The sequence below is a fragment of the Cinclus cinclus genome, chromosome 7 (genome assembly GCF_963662255.1).
Source record: "Cinclus cinclus chromosome 7, bCinCin1.1, whole genome shotgun sequence".
Lineage (NCBI taxonomy): Eukaryota > Metazoa > Chordata > Aves > Passeriformes > Cinclidae > Cinclus > Cinclus cinclus.
The window spans coordinates 26,740,828-26,763,874 of NC_085052.1; the positions used below are offsets into that span (position 1 = coordinate 26,740,828).

At 43.5% G+C, this 23,047-nt stretch overlaps 1 protein-coding gene across 1 annotated transcript in view; it reads left to right on the top strand.

The window, feature by feature from the left end:
• The first annotated feature begins 1,945 nt into the window (after positions 1–1,945).
• Positions 1,946–23,047, top strand: part of RNLS (renalase, FAD dependent amine oxidase) — a 53,008-nt gene continuing 31,906 nt past the window's right edge. Inside the window, exons 1-4 of the mRNA XM_062496216.1 lie at positions 1,946–2,057; positions 2,187–2,283; positions 2,893–3,035; positions 3,643–3,801. Coding sequence (XP_062352200.1) covers positions 1,946–2,057; positions 2,187–2,283; positions 2,893–3,035; positions 3,643–3,801 — 511 coding nt within the window. The remainder of the gene's footprint in view (positions 2,058–2,186; positions 2,284–2,892; positions 3,036–3,642; positions 3,802–23,047) is intronic.

Sequence of the window (23,047 nt, forward strand, 5' to 3'; positions counted from 1 at the left end):
GATCAGAAAGATCCAGAATATTTGTGCATTGCTTCCAGGCCAAGTACTACTGAATATTTTGTTGTGCAGATGTAGAGAGTGAAAGCCAGAATTTGTAATTTTAGACAACTTTCCCTCAGATACACTCTATGCCCTCTGCCTCCTTAGCAGGTCTCTGACAGAAACCTGCACAATTTCTTGTACAATGTATCACTAAATTAAAATGAATGTGTGGAACAGGAAAGGTACATAAACATGGTGAACAAAAGAATTCTGCAAATGTAACAGGGAAGTCCACTCTTAGCATCAAGGGCAGTGGCTGCAAGGGCTCAAATTCAACCCTCCCAGTGAGAAGCTTCTCATTTGTGATCCTTTTAATGTGATATTTAGAGGCTTCAAGAGTCATGTACCAACGTAACCGATAAGAACATGCCTTTTGCTCCCTCTGCCAGCCAAGAGCTCTACAGCTGATCCAGGCAGCTTGTAATTCCATTTTCATTGTTAACTTCGGCAGGCTAACAGGTTTGCAATTTTCCCATCACCTGAAATCCACTTGTGTTAGCTGTTTTCCATAATTAATTCAATTGATCATGACAACATTAAAAAACAGTAATATTTGCAATCACATTCTTACAAAAATTCTCACTGTGGGTTGTGTAGCAAAGACTTGTGACCAGGACCAATATCCTCTAGCATAGGGTTTGCTCCAATTTGTACTGTACGCAGAAAAAGTTGATTTGCCATCACTGCCATCCATGTCACCACTCCTGCAGCCACTTCCACACATGAGGATAGAGTGACACAGGGTTCAAAGGAGTCAAGAGGATTAAAGACCAGAGTAATAGCTGCCTAGAAGGTGAAAAACTTACATTTAATCTCTTTAAAAGATAACACCTGCAAGGGCTCTCACAACACACCTGGATGAAACCACACTTACAAATGGAAATCCTCAGACACAAATATTGAGACTCAGGGAAAGGAAACTTCAAACATATCCTGGCATAAATGATACAAGGCTGTGGGAAGTTTGAAGGGCTCTCTTACAAAATTTACAGCGTTCAAATACATGCATGGACACGGACATCAAGGCTTCTATGGGAGCAACCTGGATACGAAAGGTGGCATTTTTCCACAGGAAACAAAACTCAACAACCCACTTTCCAGATGTCATTTAGGAGGATACATTTGGCACTGCAATGGCAGCCAGGTTTGTAGGAGGTGGCAGCTTTGGTCTGGGAGAAATCCTCGACCATCTGGTGTCAGTGTCACACCCCCGGGCAGTTCCTGCTGTGTAGCACCTCCACGTGGGCAGGATTCGGTACGGCAGAAGCTGCTCAGCAACGATGGGTCAGATCCAGCTCCGGAGTGTGCCTGGACCTCTGGCAGGTGTGTGTGCCCAGCACAGGTGTGCCAATACAGAGGCACAAATTTGCAGGTGTGTGCCCAGCACAGGTGTACCCATACACATGTACATTTACAGGTGTGTGCCCATACACAGGCGTGTCCATACACAGGTACATTTCTAGGTGTATGCCCATACACAGGTGTGGCCATACACAGGCACATTTCCAGGTGTATGCCCATACACAGGTGTGCCCATACACAGGTACATTTCCAGGTGTGTGCCCATACACAGGTGTGCCCATACACAGGTACATTTCTAGGTGTGTGCCCATACACAGGTGTGCCCATACACAGGTACATTTCTAGGTGTGTGCCCATACACGGGTACATTTCCAGGTGTGTGCCCATACACAGGTGTGCCCATACACAGGTACATTTCCAGGTGAGTGCCCAGCACAGGCACATCCGCCGTTTCCCGCGCGCGTGCGCACTGGTGCGGTACTGTGGGCGTGGCCTCTATAGCCCCACCCTCGTGGGCGTGACAAACACGGTGCGTGATGCCCCGCCCACCGCGGGGCGTGGCCCCACCTGGGCGTGTCCGTGGGCGGGGCGGGCGGCGGCCATGGCGCGGGTGCTGGTGGTGGGCGCGGGGCTGACGGGCGCGGTCGCAGTGGCGCTGCTGCGCGGGGCTCCGCGGGGACAAGTGTCCGTGTGGGACAAGGCGCGGGGCGCAGGTGGGTCCGGTCGGGGGGTGGGGTGGAGCGAACCCGGGCCCGGCGTGTGGGACGCCGTCGTGTCGCGTGTGTTGTCGTGTCGCGTGTGATGTCGCATGTCGCGGCCGTCTCTGACCGGCTGTCGCGCAGGGGGCCGCATGAGCACGACCCGCGCCGACAGCGGCAGCGCCGATCTGGGCGCGCAGTTCGTCACCTGCGAGCCGGAGCTTGCGGGGCCGCGGCTCAGGTGAGATCCGCCTTCATCCCGCCCTTTATCCCATCCTCGTCCCGCCCCATCCCGCCTCCATCCCGCTAGTCCGGCCCGTCCCGCAGGTGGGAAGCGCGGGGTCGGGAGGGTTTGGTGTCACCGCCGGTGATCCGTGCCGTGCTTTAACCCCCCTGCCCGCGCCCAAACCCCGCAGCCGCTCGCTGGCGGAGGGGTGAAATCTGGGAAACGCGATGGAAGGCTCGGGGGTAGCTCACTGTGCCTTGGGGAAGGGGAGGGAGGTGTAGCAGCGGTGTGAAAATGCAGAATCTGCGTGGGAAGCAGCGAAAAGAATGGCAAGTGCGTTTCAGGCACCTGTGTTCCGTAGCTGCAATATCCCTGTGCTCCGCAGATCTTGTGCTGGTGTTCCCAGCTTTAGGGAAGTGCCGTCCATTCCTCTGCAGGTAGCCTCGCTCTCAGGTGAAAGGCCGGCCCCCATGCAATAGCACGGTGCTTTGTTCTTTCACTGCTGCGCTTATGCATAACCTGCCTTGAAATGCAGCCTGTTAAAATTTGAAAGTCAGTCTGGTCTGAACTTTGGCTGTGGGGAACGGAGCGGGTTTTCATCCCTGTGTGTTTCTTCCTTTCAAGCTTCTACGAGGAGCTGGAGTCTCAGGGCATCCTGAAGCCACTGACCGCTCCCGTGGAAGGGATGGTGGTGAGAGAAGGCTCCCGCAATTATGTGGCACCCCAGGGCATCTCCTCTGTCGTCAAGTACTATTTAGAACAGTCAGGTAATGCTTTTGGATGCCTTTGTGTGACGGGAAAGGTTTTAATGGTTGTGTTTTTGGCGGTGCCTTTCGAATTTAAATCCCTGATGAGGATGTTTAAGTTCCTTATTTGTTTATGTATGTCTGGAAGTTGCTGGGGTGGATAAACGTGTCTGTGAGCTCTGTGAATTTCCAAGTCCTGCAGGTATAAAAGTCTCTGTGCAAATCTGCTGTGTAACTGGGGGCAGAGGGGTGAGCTACATCCTGTGTTTTGGAGAAAGGATGTGAACCTGCTGGGTGGAGAGTCCTTTGGAAAAGGAGTTGAAACTTTCATAGGTGGCAGAACCACGTGTACAGCTCAGTGAATAATTTAACCCTGTTTAGAAAAGTTTGAGTAGTGAGAGCTTTTCAAGCTTTGGTCCTTCCATGCAATTGTTTTCGTATTTTTTTTTTCAAATCAGCTGTTTCTAAAACCCTAATCTTGTAAATAATTAGCTACGTCTCTGCCCTGTGGGAGTGGGAAGGCATTCCCCCTTGTCCTGTCATTCCATCCCTTGCAAATAACTCTTCCTCTCTGCATTTTCCCTGTGGAATTCACTGCTACGTGCGTTTAGCTGCTTTTTCCGTGCAGGTGCCGACGTGTCCTACGAGCAGCATGTGACTCACATCTCTCTGCAGGATGGGAGGTGGGAAGTCTCCAGGAAAACGGGGCCCCTGGAGCAGTTTGATGTGGTAATTCTCACCATGCCTGTCCCACAGATTCTCCAGCTGCAAGGTGACATTGTGGACAGTAAGTTCAGACCTCAGAATCGCACGTGTCTGATTTAAAATAGCATTTGAGCATCTTGTGGAGCAAAAAATGACACTCATTGAGCTGCTTAATTATTCCATCAGGACATAAGGACTGCTTAATTATTCCATCAGGGTGGAAAAGGATAAGAGGTGGGTAATTTCAAGGCCATACATGTGGGGTGTGACCAGTAACACCTTGACAGCATAAATGTCTAAATAGATGAGTCAGTTTGTAATCTGATCTTTCATTTTTTTTGCTGACTTATAAAGCAGGGCTTGTCTTTGTGCAGCTTGCAGATAGTTACTGAATTGGACAAGTTTTCTTGAGCATTTCTGTAAAGAGAAATACTTTCATCGCAACCTCTGATTTTAAGCTTTGTGCCTAAGTAGGCAAATATTCTTTAAGAGCAGGACTTCTCTGCTAGCTGCTGTTTTATGAGGCCTCCCATTTCCCCTGAAAAATAATGGTGGGTCTGGCCCATCCTGTCTTTACTGAGGTAGTCTGGTTAATAGCGAAAGAAAAAAAAAATAAAATAAGAAATAGCAAAGAAAAATAAAAATTAAAAGAAAAACAGAAGTAGAGGGAGTGGTTTTTAGAGCCTTCCCGGGGTTCTACTAGTCTGCATCTCAAGGCCTTCCCCAGCTGGCACTGATGTCTTTGCAAATTGCTTTTCTTGGGGTAATTAAATCCTTTCTTCCAGAAAGCAGGCAGCTTCCCTTCAGAAGGTGTAATTAAGGTGAACAGTTCATTGCACTTGCTCCTGGCAGAGCTGGAGCTGTCAGATGCTTCCCATAAAATCCTCTCTTCGTATTCTAAGTGCAGGATTGACTTTTATCTGAGGGAATCCAGCAGCTTTTGTCCTCTCCTCCCCTTCTTCCTGTTTCTCTTCCTCTCTCTGCCTGTTCCCTGTATGAGACCAACTTCCAGATGTCCATCCAGCTGTGAATTCTGCATCTCGGGCAGCAGGACTGACTCCCCCTGCCCCAGAGCTCCCTGGCATTGGAGCCATCTCTGCTCCTGTTTCTTTAGGTGAAGAACGAAGAGGAAGAATAGATGAGGAGGGTGTTTCAGAGCCTGAACAGGGTGCAGTTTCAGAGCTGTTTTGGTTTACAGAGGTGCATCACTCTGTGTCTGGATCTCAGCGTTGTTTTGGTTGCATGGCAGAGAGGGGAGCTTTTCCTGGATTCACCTCGCTTGGAATTTAAGGTGCAATGTCATGACAGCTGCTGAAAGGAATAGGCATTCTCTCCCCTCCACACTGACACTTTTTAGTCATTTTTATGCTCTGGTCTCCCAAATCCAGGGGCAAATTCCAGTGATTCTAACGGGACCATATTTGTGCATTCCTGGTGATTCCAGCTGCTCCTGCAAAGGGGAGGTTCCTGCTGCCTGTTGGAAACTTCCCCCTGGCTGTCACTGTGGTGAGAGGGCTCCTATTTCTGCCATGGGATGGAACAGGAGATGTGCAGAGCTGAAGAAAGGGAGGGCTTCCTCCTGCATGGCCACCAAGAGTCCAGAGTGGCCACTCCGCCACGGGTGGGCGAGCGGCTTAAAGGGAAGGGGAGAGGATTTGGGAATATAGCTGTCCTCCCTGCTGGTGTGGAAGGCCCTTATTGTATAGAAGGAGGACTCTGGAGCTAAATGAAAGCTGTGTCTGGGCAGTGTTAATTTCAGTGGCTGTTGAGGTCAGGGGTGTTAAAGCAGTGAGTTTTGGCTGTTCTGCTTTTTTTTAGCCTTTATTGGTTTGGTGTACCATCCCTGCTTTGGCAGCTTCTTCATCAGGGGGGATTCATGGGTTTAAGCCTCTCCTGTATCCCCCGTGGTCTCCCTTCACCTGCCCCATCTGAGGGTGTTTTCTGGGATGCCTTTTCGGGGCAGTTCTGCCAGGGGTTGAGGTGCTTGGCTGGGGACCTGTGCCAGGGCCACTTGGGTGTAACTGGGCTCCCAGTTCCCAGCCAGATGAAGTTTTAAAAGGGTTGTGATGAGGTATTGCTGGCATTAATGTGTGGACAAAGGCTGCAGGAGAGGAGAAGGGAGCAAAGGAACAGCTGGGTGGAGATGCTTAGATCCCCTAGTGAGGGTTGGAATTAGCCTTTGACATTTGTGTGTAAAAGAGCCCGAGTTGGAAAGTTCAAATGACTTGTCAGAGGTGGGAATTTACCCCTCCAGGATTTCACCATTTTCCTGTTTGAGAGGGGGAGGTCTTCTGCACCGCATGTTTCTTTTTCTTTTTTTTTTTTAAAACAATTTTCTCTTATTAACACAATTTTCAGAAAATTAATATTTTGAAATAACCTCTGAAATTTCACATTCAGTGGCAAAGTTGCTCTTTTAATACTTAAACTCGGCAGACTAAACTAGGCTGGATAGCTTTTGTGTCATTTGACCTCAGATGAGCATGAACATGATGTCATTGTGAAGCTGAGTGCATTTGGGAGAAGACAGAATTAAGTGGCCTTTGGCAACCTGAAATTACCATTTTATATGGGCTGTGTGAGAAATGAATGTTCCAGATTTACTTCTGTTGTGAGAGAAAAGTCTTAGATTAATGGAGAAGTTAGTGTGTAAACATGCCCAATTTTTAAAAATAGATATAAAACAAATAATGTAATAAATAATGTGTGTGTGTACATATACATATGTATATAATTCACCTTAATTTTCAACCTTTATTCATTCTTTCTACCATTATCACACACAAATAGATCCAGCAGTTTAGCATATTTAGCAGCAGCAGAGCCAGAAGTACTTCCAGCATGACTTCCAGTAGCTGCTGGATAAAGGGTTAACTCCTTGCAACATGTTTGGAACAACAATAGGTGGCAGCAATCAAATGATGTTTGGGACATTCAGCTTGAATAACACAATTAAATTTACTGCGCTGGCTTTACATATTCTGGTGAGAAATCGAGGTTGTGCAGAAGATAAAAGGGAAATGAATAAATGTTTCTGAAGTTTGTAATGTCAGTTCAAGGAAAGGAATAAATTTACTTAATAGTAGGATCTTTGCAAATGAAAGGACAAGATTTTGCAAATGTTCATTGTCCAAGTATTTCAAAGGTGCTGGGCTATTGTACAGGCTGCTGATGTTAGAAAAATCCTAGATTTATATCCCAGATTCTGTATGATCACTGAGCAATGTAGTGATCAGTTGGAGAAGCATTCTTATCAGTTCTGTTTTTTAGTTTAAGGCATTTGGCAACATGGCAATTTAAGGTTGCAGCGATTTGCAGTAGGTTTTTTTTATTATTATTATTATTATTATTTGTGTGTTCAGAATGTTTTCATTATGTTGCTTTCCTTGGAATTTCAAATTACAGTTCTGCATGTTTAAGCTGCTAATAAAACAGGATGGCTTGGCTTTTGTTTCGAGCCTGACCTAATTTTTTTTCCATCTGTGTGAATGTCCCACATGTTTTAAATAATACAAGCTGATGAGAAGATACAAGTGAAATAGGGCTGTATTTGCGTGGGAAGGCTTTCTAATGGGAGTTAGGAAAGCACAACTCTGATAATTTTTCACGAGTCACAAGTCCTTGCTGAGTGAATGTGTTTATTTTTGGATAGCACGACGATAAATTTGGAATTCTGTGGTTCCAGTTCCAAGCAATCTAAGCAGGGCTTATCCAGCTTGGAGCTCTCATTACCTAACAGATCTGAAATGTCCAGTGTAAACATGTACACTGATTTGTTCGTTGCTTATCAGGGAGCTGAGGCCACAGTGTGGAAATATTTGGGCTTTCTGGCAACACAAGGAGTTCTTAGCTGTGGCAGTGGGAGGACGAGTGGTAAATTCGGGTGGACCCCTGGGATGGGAATGCCAGAGGTGGTGGTTGTGTTATCATGGAATGGTTTGGGTTGGAAGGGACCTCAAAGCCCATCCAGTGCCTCCCCTGCCATGGCAGGGACACCTTCCCCTATCCCAGGCTGCTCTAAGCCCCAAAGTCCAACCTGGCCTTGGACATTTCCAGGGATCCAGGGCAGCCACAGCTTCTCTGGGCACCCTGTGCCAGGGCCTGCTCACCCTCCCAGGGAAAAATTCCTTCCTGACATCCCATCTAACCCTATTTCCTTACACTTTGAAGCCATTCTCTCTTGTCCTGGCGCTCCATTCTTTGTAAAGAGTGTCACTCCAAGACAAGTCTCCATATTTTTTTGTTGGCTCTTCCAGGCACTGGAAGGCTGCAGTTTGGTCACCCCAAAGCTTCTCCTCTCCAGGCTGAACAGTCCCATCTCTCCCAGCAGAGCTGCTCTATCCCTCTGATCATCTCCGTGGCCCTCCTTTGGGAGGTTGTTTCTTGTCTTGGTTGAGGGTTGGGATTTGCTGGTGGAATGGTCTGGGAGGTGGGAGGGAGAAGGTGGGACTGCACATCTGGGGAGCAGGGCAGTGTCTGAGGAGGAGCAGCTGCACCAGAACCTCCAGAGCAGGCAGAGCTCCTCTGTGTTCACTGCCTGATGCAGCTTGGGTATAGCCTCTCTGGGGGAGTCCTTCTAAAAATAAAGGCTGCCAGAGCTGGAATTGCACATCAGGAGAAACAAAAAAAAAAAAAAAAAATCAAATAGGCTGTGTGTATTCTTCAGTATGTGGTTGACTTAGTCTGTTTTTAGGGGTTTTTTGTTTGTTGGTTTTTTTTTTGTTTTTTTTTTTTAGTATCTACAGTGATTATAGTGGGCTTATTCTGCACTTACTGAGCACATTGGGAACCTGTCAAACACACTGGTCCCAGTGACTCTCTCCACCTGGGAAGTGTGGGGATTAAACCCCAGGTGTGTGAGCACAAGAGGCCTGGAGAGGAGAGTGAAATCCAATCTGTATTAGATGAAGGGCTACTTTACATTTTGGTGTTGGCAGCTGAGGCTGCCTGCCTTAGGTGGAAAGCTGGAACTCTTACTTGACAGATCTCGGGGTAAAACAGAAGGAAAAAAGCCAGATGCAATTTTCTGGAAGAGCAAAATAATGCAGCTTCTTGTCTTCAGGCTTGGTTCCCACTCTGGGGGAGCCCATCCTTTGGGCATACCAAGGTGCCAGCTCTTAAAAGGTAACCCTGCAGAGAGGGTGAGTCCTGCTCTGTCACAGCATCACCTTTTAGTGCCTGGGGACGTGGCAAAAATCATTTCCTCCAGCAGTCTCTGCTCCTGGTCCTGCCCCACCTCCAGCTGCAGCAGCACAGCCTCTTTTGGGACCACAGACACACGGTCCCCCCGCCCTTTCTCCCCCAAAAAGAAGGGTGGGGAAGTTATTTTTAGCAGGCTCAGTGGTGTGATGCTCAGTTCACCATGTGGCCTGCAGACTTGCTGGCACATTCTGCTCTTGCAGCAGGGGTAGGGGAGCAGCTCAGGGGCTGGCTGAGCCCTCCGAGTGTGCTCGTGGCTCTGCGGTTTGAGTCCTAAGCTTGGGTTTCCTGTGCAGTCCCAGAAGGGATTTCAGAGCACCTGCACATTAAACTGGCAGCAGATTGTGCTGATTTAGCCGAGCTGGTTTGATAAGATGTGTTATTTCTGACACGTAAGACGGCGCTGCTTTTGTGTGCTGACACATTTGAGTGTGCCTGGTGTGGCTGTTTGTAATTCCTTGAACCTGGACGTGCTCCTCTCTTCCTGCCATTGCAGCCTGTGCTGGCTTGGTGGGGCCCTTCAGCACCAGGGCACTTGGTCACAGACCTTTGGCTAATGCTTCTTTAGCTCTTTTGTGTCATTCCAGTACCCAAAATAGAGAATGGGACTACAGATATATTGGATTAGCTGAACATGAGCCCATGTGCTCGAAGCGTTTTTAGTTTTGGTTTTTGCTTTGTTGTTTTGTTTTTTTATTCCTAGATAATAAAGGTGATGGTATGTGAACACAGAACATACTTGGAAGGGAACAAATAAATGCTCTGAAGGTTGTTTATCCCGACAATAAACACAGATACCTCTCAGTTTTTCCCAGTCTTTGGTTCTCTCCAGGGGGATGGATGTTCAGATGGAGAAATCTTTCCAAAGCTGCTTTTTGCCATGAGCCTAAAAGGAGGGGGGGGGGTTCTTGCTGTAAAATGAGACCAAACTGAGCAATTCTGAAACTTCTTTATTTGTGTCTTGTGGGACATGTGTTTAATGAGCTGGTGGTTTCTGTGTTGTAGGAACCTGGGATGTGCTATAAGATCTTACTCTTCAGGAAGTCTAGTTAGGGCATTTTTTACTAGCCTTGAATTTTCAGATCCTGAATCTAATATGGTTTTGATGGTTGGTTTTGGAAAACAGTGATAATGTTATGTATCACATCTCCCTTTGAATAATTTGTTTTTTGTTTGAAATGTTTCACTTTTTTTTTTCCGTTTTTTTTTAATGTGTTTGGAAAAACTTTCCCTCCTTTCCTGTTAGCAAACCTGGACACGCTTGATAGAGAGAAATGTACAAAGGTGACCACAGGCTGATTTGGACTTTACAGCCTTCTTTTGGATGTGAAATCTGCCACTCAAACTATGGCTTTTATGGAGCTGAAAACCCTTGAAAAGTCTGGTGCAGGTTTGCAAGCAGTCTTTACATTTAATTGCTTGCTTTGGGATTTATTTATTTTTTTTAGTGCTACAGTCAAGTGGGCAGAGAAAAGCCTTTGCTGGATAATGTTTTTTAAATGTATTCTCGTAGCTTAGGCAGTGCGTCTGGACTGGATGGGGTTTTGTGGATTTCTGGAGGATTTTTTAATAGTTGCTGGCCACTCCTATCACTATAATTGAGACCCTTCTTTACAAAGATTATCTTTGCCTCCTACAGATATGTCTGTGAACTTTCCAGTTATTTTTGTGGTTCATATCTGGATTAGAGCAGGGAGAGCAAAATACTAATTTTAAGTCTGATGAGGTTTTGGCTCCGTTGATTCAAACCGAAATTTTGTGTGGAGCACCATCTTTCCACACTTGGCTTCATAATTTCCAAGAATGTTGGTATGGGCTTGGATTAAAGAAGGAATAATTTACCCTCAGACACCTTTTGTAAAAATCTAGTTCTGTTCCTTTTCCTGAGCCATCAGGTCAGATGTTATAGATGGTTTTGGATTTACCTGTGCTGCCTTGGAAGCCTGAGTTTACTGCTGATTGCCTTGCTCTTTCTTAGGGTTTTAATTCCCTCCTCTACCCACCTTGTCAGAGATACTCAAAGCACTGTAACTGTCCTTTAAAACAGAGAGAGCCCTGATAAACTCTGTTCTAGGGCTGGTGTAATTTAGGAAAACAAAAGATAGGGATAGGCTGGGTGAGAAATGAAGGTGTCATTGGCCACCTTTATTGACTTAGCTGATGAGGCACCTCCTGTTGCAGCAATGGACTCTGCTGCCACAAATTATTTAAAGTGTAAAGAACCTCCTGCCTTACCAAAATGGATTAAAGCTGTCTCTTCACTTGATTTATTCGACAGAACAAAGGACATGCAGATCAGGCTTTCCAGAGCCAATCCTGATGCACCAGTAGCTTCCAGTTCTGTTCCCAAAGCCATCTTTTAAAAATGCAGCTCTGCCAAGATGTGGCTGAGTGGTGTGACCCTGCAAAGGCACAGAGGGTGAGTGTACACCTCTCCATAAAGCAGGATTTACTGCTCTCTTCCCATTGGATTTATACTTCAGGGAGAATGGGTGGACACCTATGGAAATTCAGGAAAATAAATTTTATTCAGTGAACTGTGTGCAGGCAGCGAGTGGTTTAAGTGTCTCACAGGCTGTTTAGGTGACTGCAGAACAACAAGATGCTGGTTGGGTTTGTAAAGCCCCCCCCCCAAAAAAATAGATTTGCTGTCTGATTCTATGTTCCTTTTCTCTCTGGCACAGAAGGAGGTGTCTTTAGGAACACTGATAAGAAACCTTTGCTCAGAATACATTCTGATTTAAGCCGTGTTGCCAAAAACAGCATTCACATTTTCTAATGGAAATTATGCTCACAACCAACTTAAAAGCAGGAAAAATACTAACTTTGAAATGACTGCTTGTTTTCAAGTGGCTGAGCTACAGCTAGGATTTATGCCCAACTCCATGGAAAAGATGCATCGTTTTCCCTAAGACAGAATTTAGCCAAAGCTTAATTTTTTAGTTGGAAGAAAATGCCACTTAATTCTTACTGAAACAAGGAAATTTGCCTCAAAATTGGGGTTTATGTGCAGACAATTACAGAATGGTTTGGGAGTGACCTTGAGTCTTATCTCATTCCACCCCTGCCATGGGCAAGGACTCCTTCCACTGTCCCAGGTTTCTCCAAGCCCTGTCCAGCCTGTCCAGCCTGGCCTTGGACACTCATTCTAAGATCTAAATACTGACATTTCTTCTGTATTCTTAGCTTTTTACAAGATGCTGGCCCTTTGCAGACATTTTGTAAGGCATCAGGTAGTAAATAAATGCTACCTTTAGATGTCAGTGTGAGTCTGTTTGCCTCGTGCTCGTGCTGCAGGATCCCGGCCCCGTTAGCATCTGTACACTTGGAATGAGGTGAACTCATAAATTATATTTCTCTGGTGCTGTCAGAATGCTTCCAGGAGAGCATCCTAGTCTCAATTTGTGTGCTGCTTAAAATACTGGGAGAGGTCATTGTTATTGCAGGTTTTTTAAGCTTAACTCCTCCCAAGTTTTTGCCCCTTGGTTTAGAATTCTGAGTGATTTATTTTTTTTTCCCCCAGATCTCCCCTGCTTGTTGGTGACAGTCACCACACTGTGTTTTTGCTTTCAGGCACTGAAACACCAGCAGGTATTTGGAAAATAAAAGTAACACATCAGTTCTTTTTATTTATTTATTTTTTTGGACCCTCAGGAGGTGGTAAAATGCCTAAGTGATCCCACAGGGAGAGGGGCTGACAGTTCCTTGTGAGCAGTTTGAGGCTTCTTTGGCTTTCACATCTCATAAGTGCTCAAAAGTCTGTGGTAGTTTTGGAACAAGTCTAAGTGGGATTTTCAGGTGGTTTGCTGACATGTGGGGTTTAAATCAGTACTGATTTTAAGGGGTTTGGCTTTGTATTTTTTAAGCCTGCATAAATCTTCTGGCAGTGGAACTGTGCTGCTGATCTGTGTGTGTTTATGAGAGGCAATGAGAGACATTCTTATTTGGCATATTTTAAATTAGTATTAAATTAGTATTTGTTCTTTTCTGTTCCTTTTCTGTCATGTTGCCTTCAGCCATAAATCCTATCTCCCCACTTTTTGTGTGTGTGTGTATTATCTCTTGTATTTTACTGTAAAGTCAAATGTCAAGGTACTCAGCATTTATAACAGTTTGTGGGGTTTTAAGTTTCAATTTTAAGTTAGTACTCATGTGGTTTTTTATCTTAATGGTATTTGCAAGGCAGATAAGTCTGAACAGTGTTTTATGACATCAGTATTTCTGCTTTTTTTTTTTTTTCTGTCACATTAGGTATTCAAGTCAATAGTCACCATCACTAAAGGCATAAGCAAATTTCCAAGAAACAGTTCTTTGCAGCAGGAGGAAGGCAGAGATTGGCTTTGGAATACAGCATTTGGTATGATGTACTAATAGCAAGGATTTTTTATTCCATCTGGTATCTTTTTTCAGCCTCTGGTAGGTTGCAGCTGATCTGTCAATAACTTTCAAGGAATCATATTTTTATTTTCCCCCTCCACTGTGTCACATTTTGAGCATTAGGATTTGTTAGCCGTGGCTTCCCTTCTTACAAGGTGAAAAAAGGAGACTGGAGAACCAGGTTTTTAAAGTTGTGTGCTTGATTGTGTGCCTAATTTATGAAAGTTGGCAAAATTATGGCAGAGGAGTGGCCAGTTGCAATCAGGTACAGCTTGTTTAATTTATCTGTGCTTCCAGAACACGTGCTCTGCATGCTTGGCTGTGTGTCTAAATCCTTTGGAAAGTCGTGACAGGGGAGACGGGACTCAAAATGAAAGAATGTGTGATAAAACAAAAGAAATAAACCAGACAAGACACCCAGAACGTGTGATCCAGTCGAAGCCACATGAAACTGATTGTGGGCAGAGCATTACAAATGTACACAGCTTTAATTTGCTTTTATTATTTTAGCCATCTCTGTTAGTGATTATGTCTTAGGTAGATCTGAATACCAGGCGTGCAAGCTGCTTGAGAAACAAGCAAAAAAATCCCTATTACTAATGGAAATGTAGACATTTAACAACATTTAGCTGTGGTGGGGCTGTGGTTTGCACGACAGTGCAGCTTCAGCTTGTGAGGAGCTTATCCTCCCTTTATCAGTGCTGATCACACATATAAGCCCTGAGCAGGGTTTGATGAGGACTCCTGAATAACCTGACCCTTCAGACTTGCTAGCTTGCTTTCCCAATATTCCCTTTTCTATCGTTACACAACTGCAGAATTGGAAAGTGTTGCTTTTGGGTTTGCCCTTTTTCTTGAGAGCAACCTGAACGACAGGTGAGATGCCAAAGGATAGGAGGAAAAAAAGGTGACACACGGTGGGCTTTATATGTGTCCAAAATACCTAGTGTAGGCCAAGGGAAGCAAACTGCTCATGGGAGAGATCATTGCATAACCCAGAATGAGAAATTAAATATTATACAGAGAAAAAATTTATGGCACTTCCCCTTTGGTGTGTTTTTGATCACCAAAAGAAGTATCCTCCTCATATGAGGGAGAAATGAGGTGGTTTATCTTTGCTCCCCATGTTCCTGTGTCAGCCTCCCTCTGTCACCAAGGCACGTATTTTGGCAGAAAATAAGGAATGAAAAAGAAGAACATGGGTTCAGTTACTGTCATGCATGTCACAGGCATATTTTGCAAAATGTCACAAAGAATTAACAGAATGGCTTGTTAGGTTTCATAGCTGAGAGCCACACAGGGCATCATTAAAGTTGTGAATATGAGGACAAGCTACAGAACTTTCTAACCAGCTCTAGAATAAATTTGTTTTTTTTGCTAGAACGGTGGGTTAGTGATTTTTTTTTTGTTTGTTTGTTTCCTCCCCATCTTCATGAGGTATCTGCTCTGAAAAACCTTGAAGTTTTCAGATACTAAAACATCACAGGTACCAGCTGACACAAATTCACAACTGTTTCAAGGGAGAATACAAGAGAAGAAGCCAAATCATAGAATTCTTCTTAATTTAAAATTGTCTTGTGCATTCACCCTGCAGAACAAGTAAAGAAATGAGTGTGGTTTTTTTATCAGTTTCTCATCAAACATTTCTATAAATGTATTTGCATTCCCTCAGTCCTGCACTGGGGCCAACCTGAGCAGGCAGCAAAAGGGGGAGAGAGATGAAACTTTTTCCTTCTAAGAGCATATGGTTTTATTTAGAACGTGTTTCACAACCGTGACGTACAGAGACAGGGTTTACTTGTGCTCCACACTCCCACTCACCCACTCTGCAAGGAAAACTGCTCTCAGGATTTTAATAAAAACAGGAAAAGTGCATGGATGGAGGCGGAGATTTATTCTATCAAACTGAGGATAAACTTGGCTTCACTAAACCAGAGAAAATTAACTTTTATGTGGTGGAAAGAATCCATACGGCTCTTGAGCATGCTGCTGTGCATGGTAGCAGGTGATTTCTGGGTGTGGAAATGTGGGGTCATTTCAAAAGAAAATTCACTGATGAGGCATGGAAATGGTTGGAGAAGAAGAGTGGCAGAAACGAGTCCAAACAGATACTGCAGCGTGTGCATGGACAGGACAAATCTGTCCCTGAATGAAGTTATTGCTGTGTTGGTTTTTTTCTGCCACGTGGTGTTTTACTGCAAGATGCTGGGAAGCTGCAGCCTCTGGGTCTGATCACATCTAAGGGCTGCATCTCTTGGTACTGCTAAAACATCTTTTTTTAAAAATCGATGGTTTAAAAGCTGTTTGTTCATGTTCCCCTTTCAGCCTCCTTTAACATTTGTGCACGTGACAGGACTGGTATGAAAAGGGAAGTACAAGTATTTTAAATATAGATGTTGGTCTTAAACCTGGGGGCTTTTATATGGTGGCAGTTTCAGAGTGTTGGGTCGTGGTGGAGGCGCAGGGTTTGTCGTGTACCTGTGTCCTTCCCAGAGTATTCCAGTTTATAAACCCAGGTATTTTCAGATTCACTCAATGCAAGTGCAAAAGTGAATTTTCTCAGCTACCTACGTCTCACACTCATCTATTTTTTCTGCAAACTTGTTTTTCTTCCACTGAGTGCAGGAAAAGCAGAGTCTTCCCCTGGTTTCTTCAGCTCATGTGCAGCAGGGTGGTGATTTGCAGTCTCTAAAGCTGGGGAAATTCCCTATGGAAGCAAAGGGAGCATTCCAGACGTGGATTTTTGCCACTTCCTATGCAATATGGACTCTGTTTCTGGATGAAGACAAAAGCTTTTGTTCTGCTGAGTCACACTCCAGAACAATAGACAGCTACAGAAGAGTTGATACGCTCTGTTTCTAGTTCCAGTTTTGACTTTGAAGTTTTCCCCTTTACTTGTTTCTCGCTCTTTTTTTTATTATTTTTTTTTTTTAGTTGGATTGGTTGTGTTGGATTGTGTTGGGTTTTTTTTCTGTTTTTTTTAGGTCAGGCTTGCAGTGGGGTTTAAGCAGGCACATATTTTCTGAGCTCTGCTGCTGTGGTTCTGTGGTTGCAGGCATCACATTGACTGTCACATGCCTGCAGGTTCTGTCTCCTTCACCTAAAGCTGCCTTGGGAAAGAGGGAAGTGGAAGACAAGGCTCAGCTTTCACGAGGCCAGAAGCACAGCATCTCCCAAGGGAATGAGTAATACCAAATGGTTATTTTTGAGGTGCCTCCCTCCCTTGTTGGATTGCTTGGAGATGCAGCTGACAGCTCGCTGGGACACGTGTGAAGGGTGCAGGATCAGGGTAATAACAGGATATCTGCTCCATGAAAAAGGCTGGGTGACGAGGATGGGATAATAATGCCTGCAGCCAGCATGAGGAAATACCATTTGGATCTTTGGAAATGTTGCTAAAAATTGATAGGGTTGTTGCCTAATGGCAATTACATCAGATTAGGAGAGAGTGTGAGTGTGGGAAAGGGGCTGGAGGTGAGAGAAGGGGAGAGGGAAGGACCCTGTGTGTGTCACCTCCAAGCTGCTGAGCCCAAATTTGGGCAGCAGGATCACAGGCTTGACGTGAAATTCGTGCAATGCTGTGGTCACTCAAATCCTTCTCCCTTCCCTGGAGGCTGTGAGCAGCAGGGAGGGAAACTCATGGTGAAATAACCCTCCAGATTAAGGTTTGATGCTTTAATCCAACATCTGCATGGAGTGGAGCAGATTGCAAATTATTCCCAGAGGAGATTTTTAATAGGGTCTTGGGGGCTTTATCAGTTTCTTTTTGAAACTTCTTGCACCTCACCTTCTTTTGTTACAGAGGCTGCTTGCAGCTTTATAATGTTATGTGTTTAGCTCTAGGAAGATCTGTACTTGGAGAGGGGTTTTTTTTTCCCCCATCAACATTATTAGTGGGGTTTAATTAGAATATTTGCTCACGATACTGATGGGTTAAGCTGATTGAAGCTCTCTGAATCAAAGCACAAGCTTGGACTGCAATAAGGAAGCAAGGTTGTGTTCCTATGGGAAGGTATTTTGAGCCTCTTCCTTAGCTCTTTGTCACTTAGAGCACATCCTTCACCAGAAAAGTGCACTGCAAGGTTTGGCAAATGTTTAGTGGGAATTTAGGGTATTGTTTTACTCAGAAATTCATTTTAAGTTGAGTGAGTGCCTTCAATTGTTTGAGATTAAATTGGTAGGAGACAGCACTGAGTAACTATGAATTCCTGGGCTTGGGTAATTATCATGTGAGAAATTTGGTAAATGAAAAAAAAAAAAGCCAACAAAACTCTCCAATAAAATTCAGGAACTGTCCATGCAATTAAAAAAAAATAAAGTCCCCACATGAAGAAGAAGAGGAAATAAAATGTAGAATCCCTGAATTCAGGAGTAGAAGGAAGAAGTGAGAAGCAGTCATCAGAAAAAAGGCTGGTTGTTAAAATTAATGGAAAATTGGAGCATCTGATAAAACCCAGAAGGATCTAGCAGTATGTACTGGATATTTACATGGATATGCAGCAAGGCCTTCTTAGAACCCTGATGAAGTAGGGGTAAAAGAATCCTGGAAAAGTGTAGTAAAAAAAATAATCTAAATTTACTTTTAAAACTGTGCTGTCACAGTTTGATCACTACCAAAGAAAGGGGAGCCTGGGTCTGGCAGCAGTTTGTGCAGTCATCCTGGTCACAGTTAATTGCCAAATTTCCACTGACTTTTATCACAACTAAGATTTTGCCTCAGTTGTGTTCTTCCACCGTAACGAGGTTTGAAGGGTGCAATTGCCTCTTTATCCTAGAAAGCCAAAAGAATGAAGGAAATGAGTTTTGCAGAGTTGCTGAGAATAATAAGGGGATAAACAAATCTAGCTGAAGGTGGGGACAAGAAAAAAAAAAGTTGTTTTTTTTTTTGTTTCCCCCCACCCAGGAAAAAAAATAGCTAAATTGAAGTCCAGAGGCTGTGTCTTCCTGAGCTTGAATGTCACCTGTGTCACAGCTCTGGAGGACACAGGCAGGATTTCAGTCAGCTGCAAAGAAAAAAAGAAGTGGATGCCTGTGCAGTAAAAAGGTTTTAGCAAAGGGGAAGATGATGCATGTATTAGCTTTGCAGAAGAGAAAGAAAATTACTTATTAACAAGCTTTTATTTCCTTTTATTTTTCCCTCCAAAATGTTACTTGATTCACGTAATCAAGTTGCAGTGGGACCAATTGCTCTCAATTAGTGCTTGGTTTGCCAATTACAGCTTCTCCAGATTTGAAAAAGGCAGGGGAGGTTGGTGAGCCTCAAAGTGTGCCTGTTTTCTCTGAATCTCAGGATCTGCTGAACTAATAGAGGAGATGGCTTCTCTCAGCAGCATTGCCAGGCTTGTACCCTGAAATGATCAAAGGCACAGCGACACAGTTATTTAAGATACCTTCACGTCTGAGAAGATTTAGCACTTTTATTTCTTGGCACAGTTCTAAATCTTCCCTAAAAAGACACTTCAGAGTAAATTTAAAAAAAAAAAAAAAAAAAAAAAAAAAGGCTAATTTAGTAGCCCTGACAGAGCTGGTACAAAAGATGACACAGCTGTGAACTGATTTGAAAAAATCCCTTTAAGCACAGAATACGCACACGGAAATTTGGAATATTTGCCAGGATGAGCGAGTCCCTTCTGTATTTCTCCATGTGAGGACTAATGTGTCACATTTTTTTGTTGTTTTCTACGTTGGTAAGACAAGAACTGTTCCTCCATTTCTTAATCTCAGCCTCTGCCCTTGCTCCCTGCAGGATTCCCAGTGTAGGGAGTTGTTCATCACTGGGTAGTTGTTAGAGCACCCTCCTTTCCAGGGTTATTTTGGTGCTGCCAGTGGCTTGATGTTGGCAGAATCACAGAACCACGAGATGGTTTGGATTGGAAGGGATCTTAAAGACCATCCAGGAGTGGGATTCCTTGTCTTGGCAGATGTTTGCCTTCACAGCACAGTATTGGCAGAAGCTTACAGGATTTAATCAGAATTTTAAACCCCCTCATTGCCTGGGTTAGCACTCTCTGCAGAGGAAAGGTTTATTCTTGCTCCATAAACAGTTGTTTTTCCAGCATGAACCTGGAATTAGAGACCTTTCAGTCTCATGGGCCCAAAGTGAAATTCTCAGAACTTGAAGGACCAAGATTTATTTTTATTTTTTTTTAATTTTTTTTGCTATTACAATAGCTGCTGTTCAGTGAAATGCCTGTGCCAAGATACTGCCAGGAGCACTTATCTGTCCTCAACAGCAAACAAAAAGGGGAGGCGGAAGAGTGAAATTAAAAAAAATACATATATATATTGTTCAGTCAAGATAGATTAATAGTGGTGCACACAAGCCACACTTCCTTGTGGGTTATATCAGTTCTTTGTATTTTTGTACGATCTAAAAATGTCTTTCCTTGCCTTTTTTTTTTTTTTTTTTTTCTTTTGGGGAAACTGGATTGAGTGTTCCCTTTCTAAAAATGCTTCGCTTTGCTATGCAAAAATGTTCATTTCAGGGTGGTGCAAATACTGTGCCTTGGCTGAGTTTTAGCTCTTTATGAGGATTTTTTTTTTTTTTTTTTTTTTATTTCCAAAGGTGGAGGTATTTTAGGCTGGGGAGAACAGGGATCTCTTAGGAAGCATTAAATCAAATGGCTGGCTGGGGTTTGGAGTGCCTGGGAAGCTGAGGTGAGTTGTGCACAGTGGCTGAGTCCCTTTGGCAAATGAGAGGTTTTGTTCTTGCCTTTTTGTGTCCTGGGAGGGTGACGAGCCTGTGGCTCTCCCTGGGGTACCCTGAGATGCTCCAGAAGGCAGTGGAAATGCTACCTGTGTTAATTAGTGCCCAGGTCAAAAAAAAAAAAAAAAATAAAAGAAGGGATGTGGGCCTCTGGAAACAGGAGCCCTGGGAATCTAAGGAAGTCAGGGAGAATAACTCAGCTTTGTGTAAATTCAGTGTTTTTAATGCAGAACGCTGCAAAGCATGGACATAGGATAAAGTTCTTGCAGGATTAATTTGGATGCTTGTTGAACTCCCAGATGCATTTCTAGATGGGCACTGCTTTTACACACAATTCTGCATTTTCTCAGTTGTTTTCTAGTAGTGTAGGAAGTAAAGCAGTGCTGCACAGGTGTGATTATGTGTAAAATGTGTAAAATCGCTGGCCCTAAATTTTAGGGCTAATAATTTGTTCATTACCACACTGGATTATGCTCCAAAACCTCTCAGTGCAGTTTGCAGTGTCCATCTATTTACAGATGATCCTCAGTGAGATGTGTATTCATTGCAGGGCACCTAAAACATCTCCTAAAAGCTAATTAATGAGTTGTAAATCTTCCACAATGAACAGAAGACAAAACTGCCAGGTAAGATTTTTTTTTTTTTTTTTTTTTGGTGGGGCCAGTCCTTAATTTTACATTAAATGCTCTGAATATTTTACTAGATGACTGGTAGTGGGATGGAAACCTTCTGCTGAGTTGTCATCAGTAATGTTCTTTAAAAAAAAAAAATTAGGAATCCTGGTAATTCAGACATTTCTAATTAGGCCTCCTATCTCTGGTTCTATTTTTGGGAGGCATTTGGCTTGCTGGAAGTGAGTGTGCATAATTATCATGCCAGCTCACCCCTGGCACTGGTTTTGATGTCAGCAGTTTCACTTACTGAGGCTACAAGTCGTGAGTCATCGATTGTTTTAGGATTAGAAATCTTATGCAAGGTTTGGAGAGGTTCACTCCATGATTTGTGACTTCCTCAAAGTGTTTTTAGAAGGATGGAGGGAATTAAGCATTCTGGAAGCTGTGCAAAAACAATTTTTTTTTTGTTTTGTTTTTTTTTTCCTGGTTTATTCGGGACTCTTACCGCCCATGATATCTTCTGCAAAGTTTCCTCTGATTTTTAATTAGCATTGTGTTTTTTTCATAATCTGGGGGGGAATAGCAAAGGCAAATCCTGTGTGCTGTTTGCTGAATTTTATTTTGTCAATCCCGATACGTGGAGCATGCTAGAAGTGATATTTTTTAAAATTTCGAGTTTTGATTTGGGAACTAAAAGTATTTATTTTCTTTTCTTCTTTTTTTTTCTTTTTTTTTCTTTTTCAGCTGAGATGACTTTATTTGGTTATGTTGTTTTGAGTTTTTCTTTACAGATAGGTAATGAATTGTGTATTGTTTATCCCTAGCAGGCCATTTGAAATGGAGTCCTGCCTTAAACCCCACACCATTACAACAAAGAGTGCTACTGACTTCTGCTGGGTAGCACAGGAATGATGAGCAGGTAGAATCCAGCTCAGTATTTTGAAGGTGAGCTCCACCTGTGGCTTTGGTTTTCATGTTTTTATTTGTTTTGGGGGTTTTTTTATGTTTTTTTTTTTTTCCCCTCCTTGGTTTTCCACCAAGGCTTTTTTTTTTTCATCCTTTTATTCAATTTGGTAAGGCACAGCTGGAGGCTAAACCAGATGTGATTACAGCAAGCTTCAACTTTTAGGTAATTCTGAAGAGAATGCATGAAATTTTGGAGTGAATCCAGTGGGGCTGGGTAAACAATCCAGTTCACATCAGATTTATTCATGCAGCCTTCAAATACAGCCCTGTTTGGGCAAGTAGTGAGAACTTTGAGCTGCCTCACCATTCCCTCCATTGTGTGTGCACAACTTGGTATTAGCTTGAAAGCAGCAGCAATGTTATCTGGGAGTGCAGATAACAAATAATAAATAGATAATAAAATAATAACAAAATATAATAAATATAAAATATATATAAATAATAAATATAAAATATAGTAAACAAATAATAACAGATAATAAAATTCAATTTTCAGTTGTTGATAATGCCACCAGTTGCATGCAAAGAACTGTGTAGCAAAGCCTGTGGTGTTCCAGGTGGAATCACCTTCCTCTGCTGGTCAGGTTTTGGGATTTTGGAGTCTTGTTCACAGTCAGTTTGGAAGCTGTGTCTTAAATTCCTCCCCTTGGAGTTAAAAGGAATTCTGTGAGCTGACAAGGTGTGGATCTCAATCAAAGGTTGAACTCAGTTTTTCCAACCTGAATGATTCTGAGCATTCAAATTTATGTAATTGGTTGATAGGAAAATGTGAAATAGTTGAAGCTGTTTTGCTCCTGATAACCCTCATGTAAATGTATAGTTTATAAGTCATGACCAGAGTGATTCTTTTCACTAATTTAAGCCAAGTTTTCGTAGAAAATTTAAAATTGGGGGTTTAGTCCCTTTCCAGCTCTCCTGGAGCCCTTTCAGACACTTAGAAGGGGCTCTGATTTCTCCCTGGAGCCTTCTCCAGGTGAGCACCCCAATCTCTCCCAGCCTGGATCTGTAGGAGAGCTGCATCACTGGGTTATTTCTGTGAGTGGTTTTATAAAATTCATCAGTTTTTTTTGTTTTCCTTAGGGCGTTTATATACAGCTTCCAAATTAAAGGTACTATATATATATATATATATATATATATATATGTATAGTGTATTTATTAGTGGGCTGTCTTTGTAACCTTTGCGACCAGATTGAGCTTCGGGGATTTTCCTCAGGTACCCAAGAAAGGTGAACCCTATGGGACAGAGGGACAAAATGAGCCCTAACCCAGTGACCAGCTGAGTTCCTCCTGATGGTGGAATCCCCCTCCAGGGCCTTTCCCAAATCCTCCTATCTGACCAAAAAAAAAAAAAAAAAAAAAAGAAAAAGAAAAAAAAAGAAAAATAAAATCCCTTCCCAGCATGGGCCAGCAGGATCTCCCTGGCTGGGCTGAGTCCTAGGTTTTGGAGGTGCAAATAACCCAAA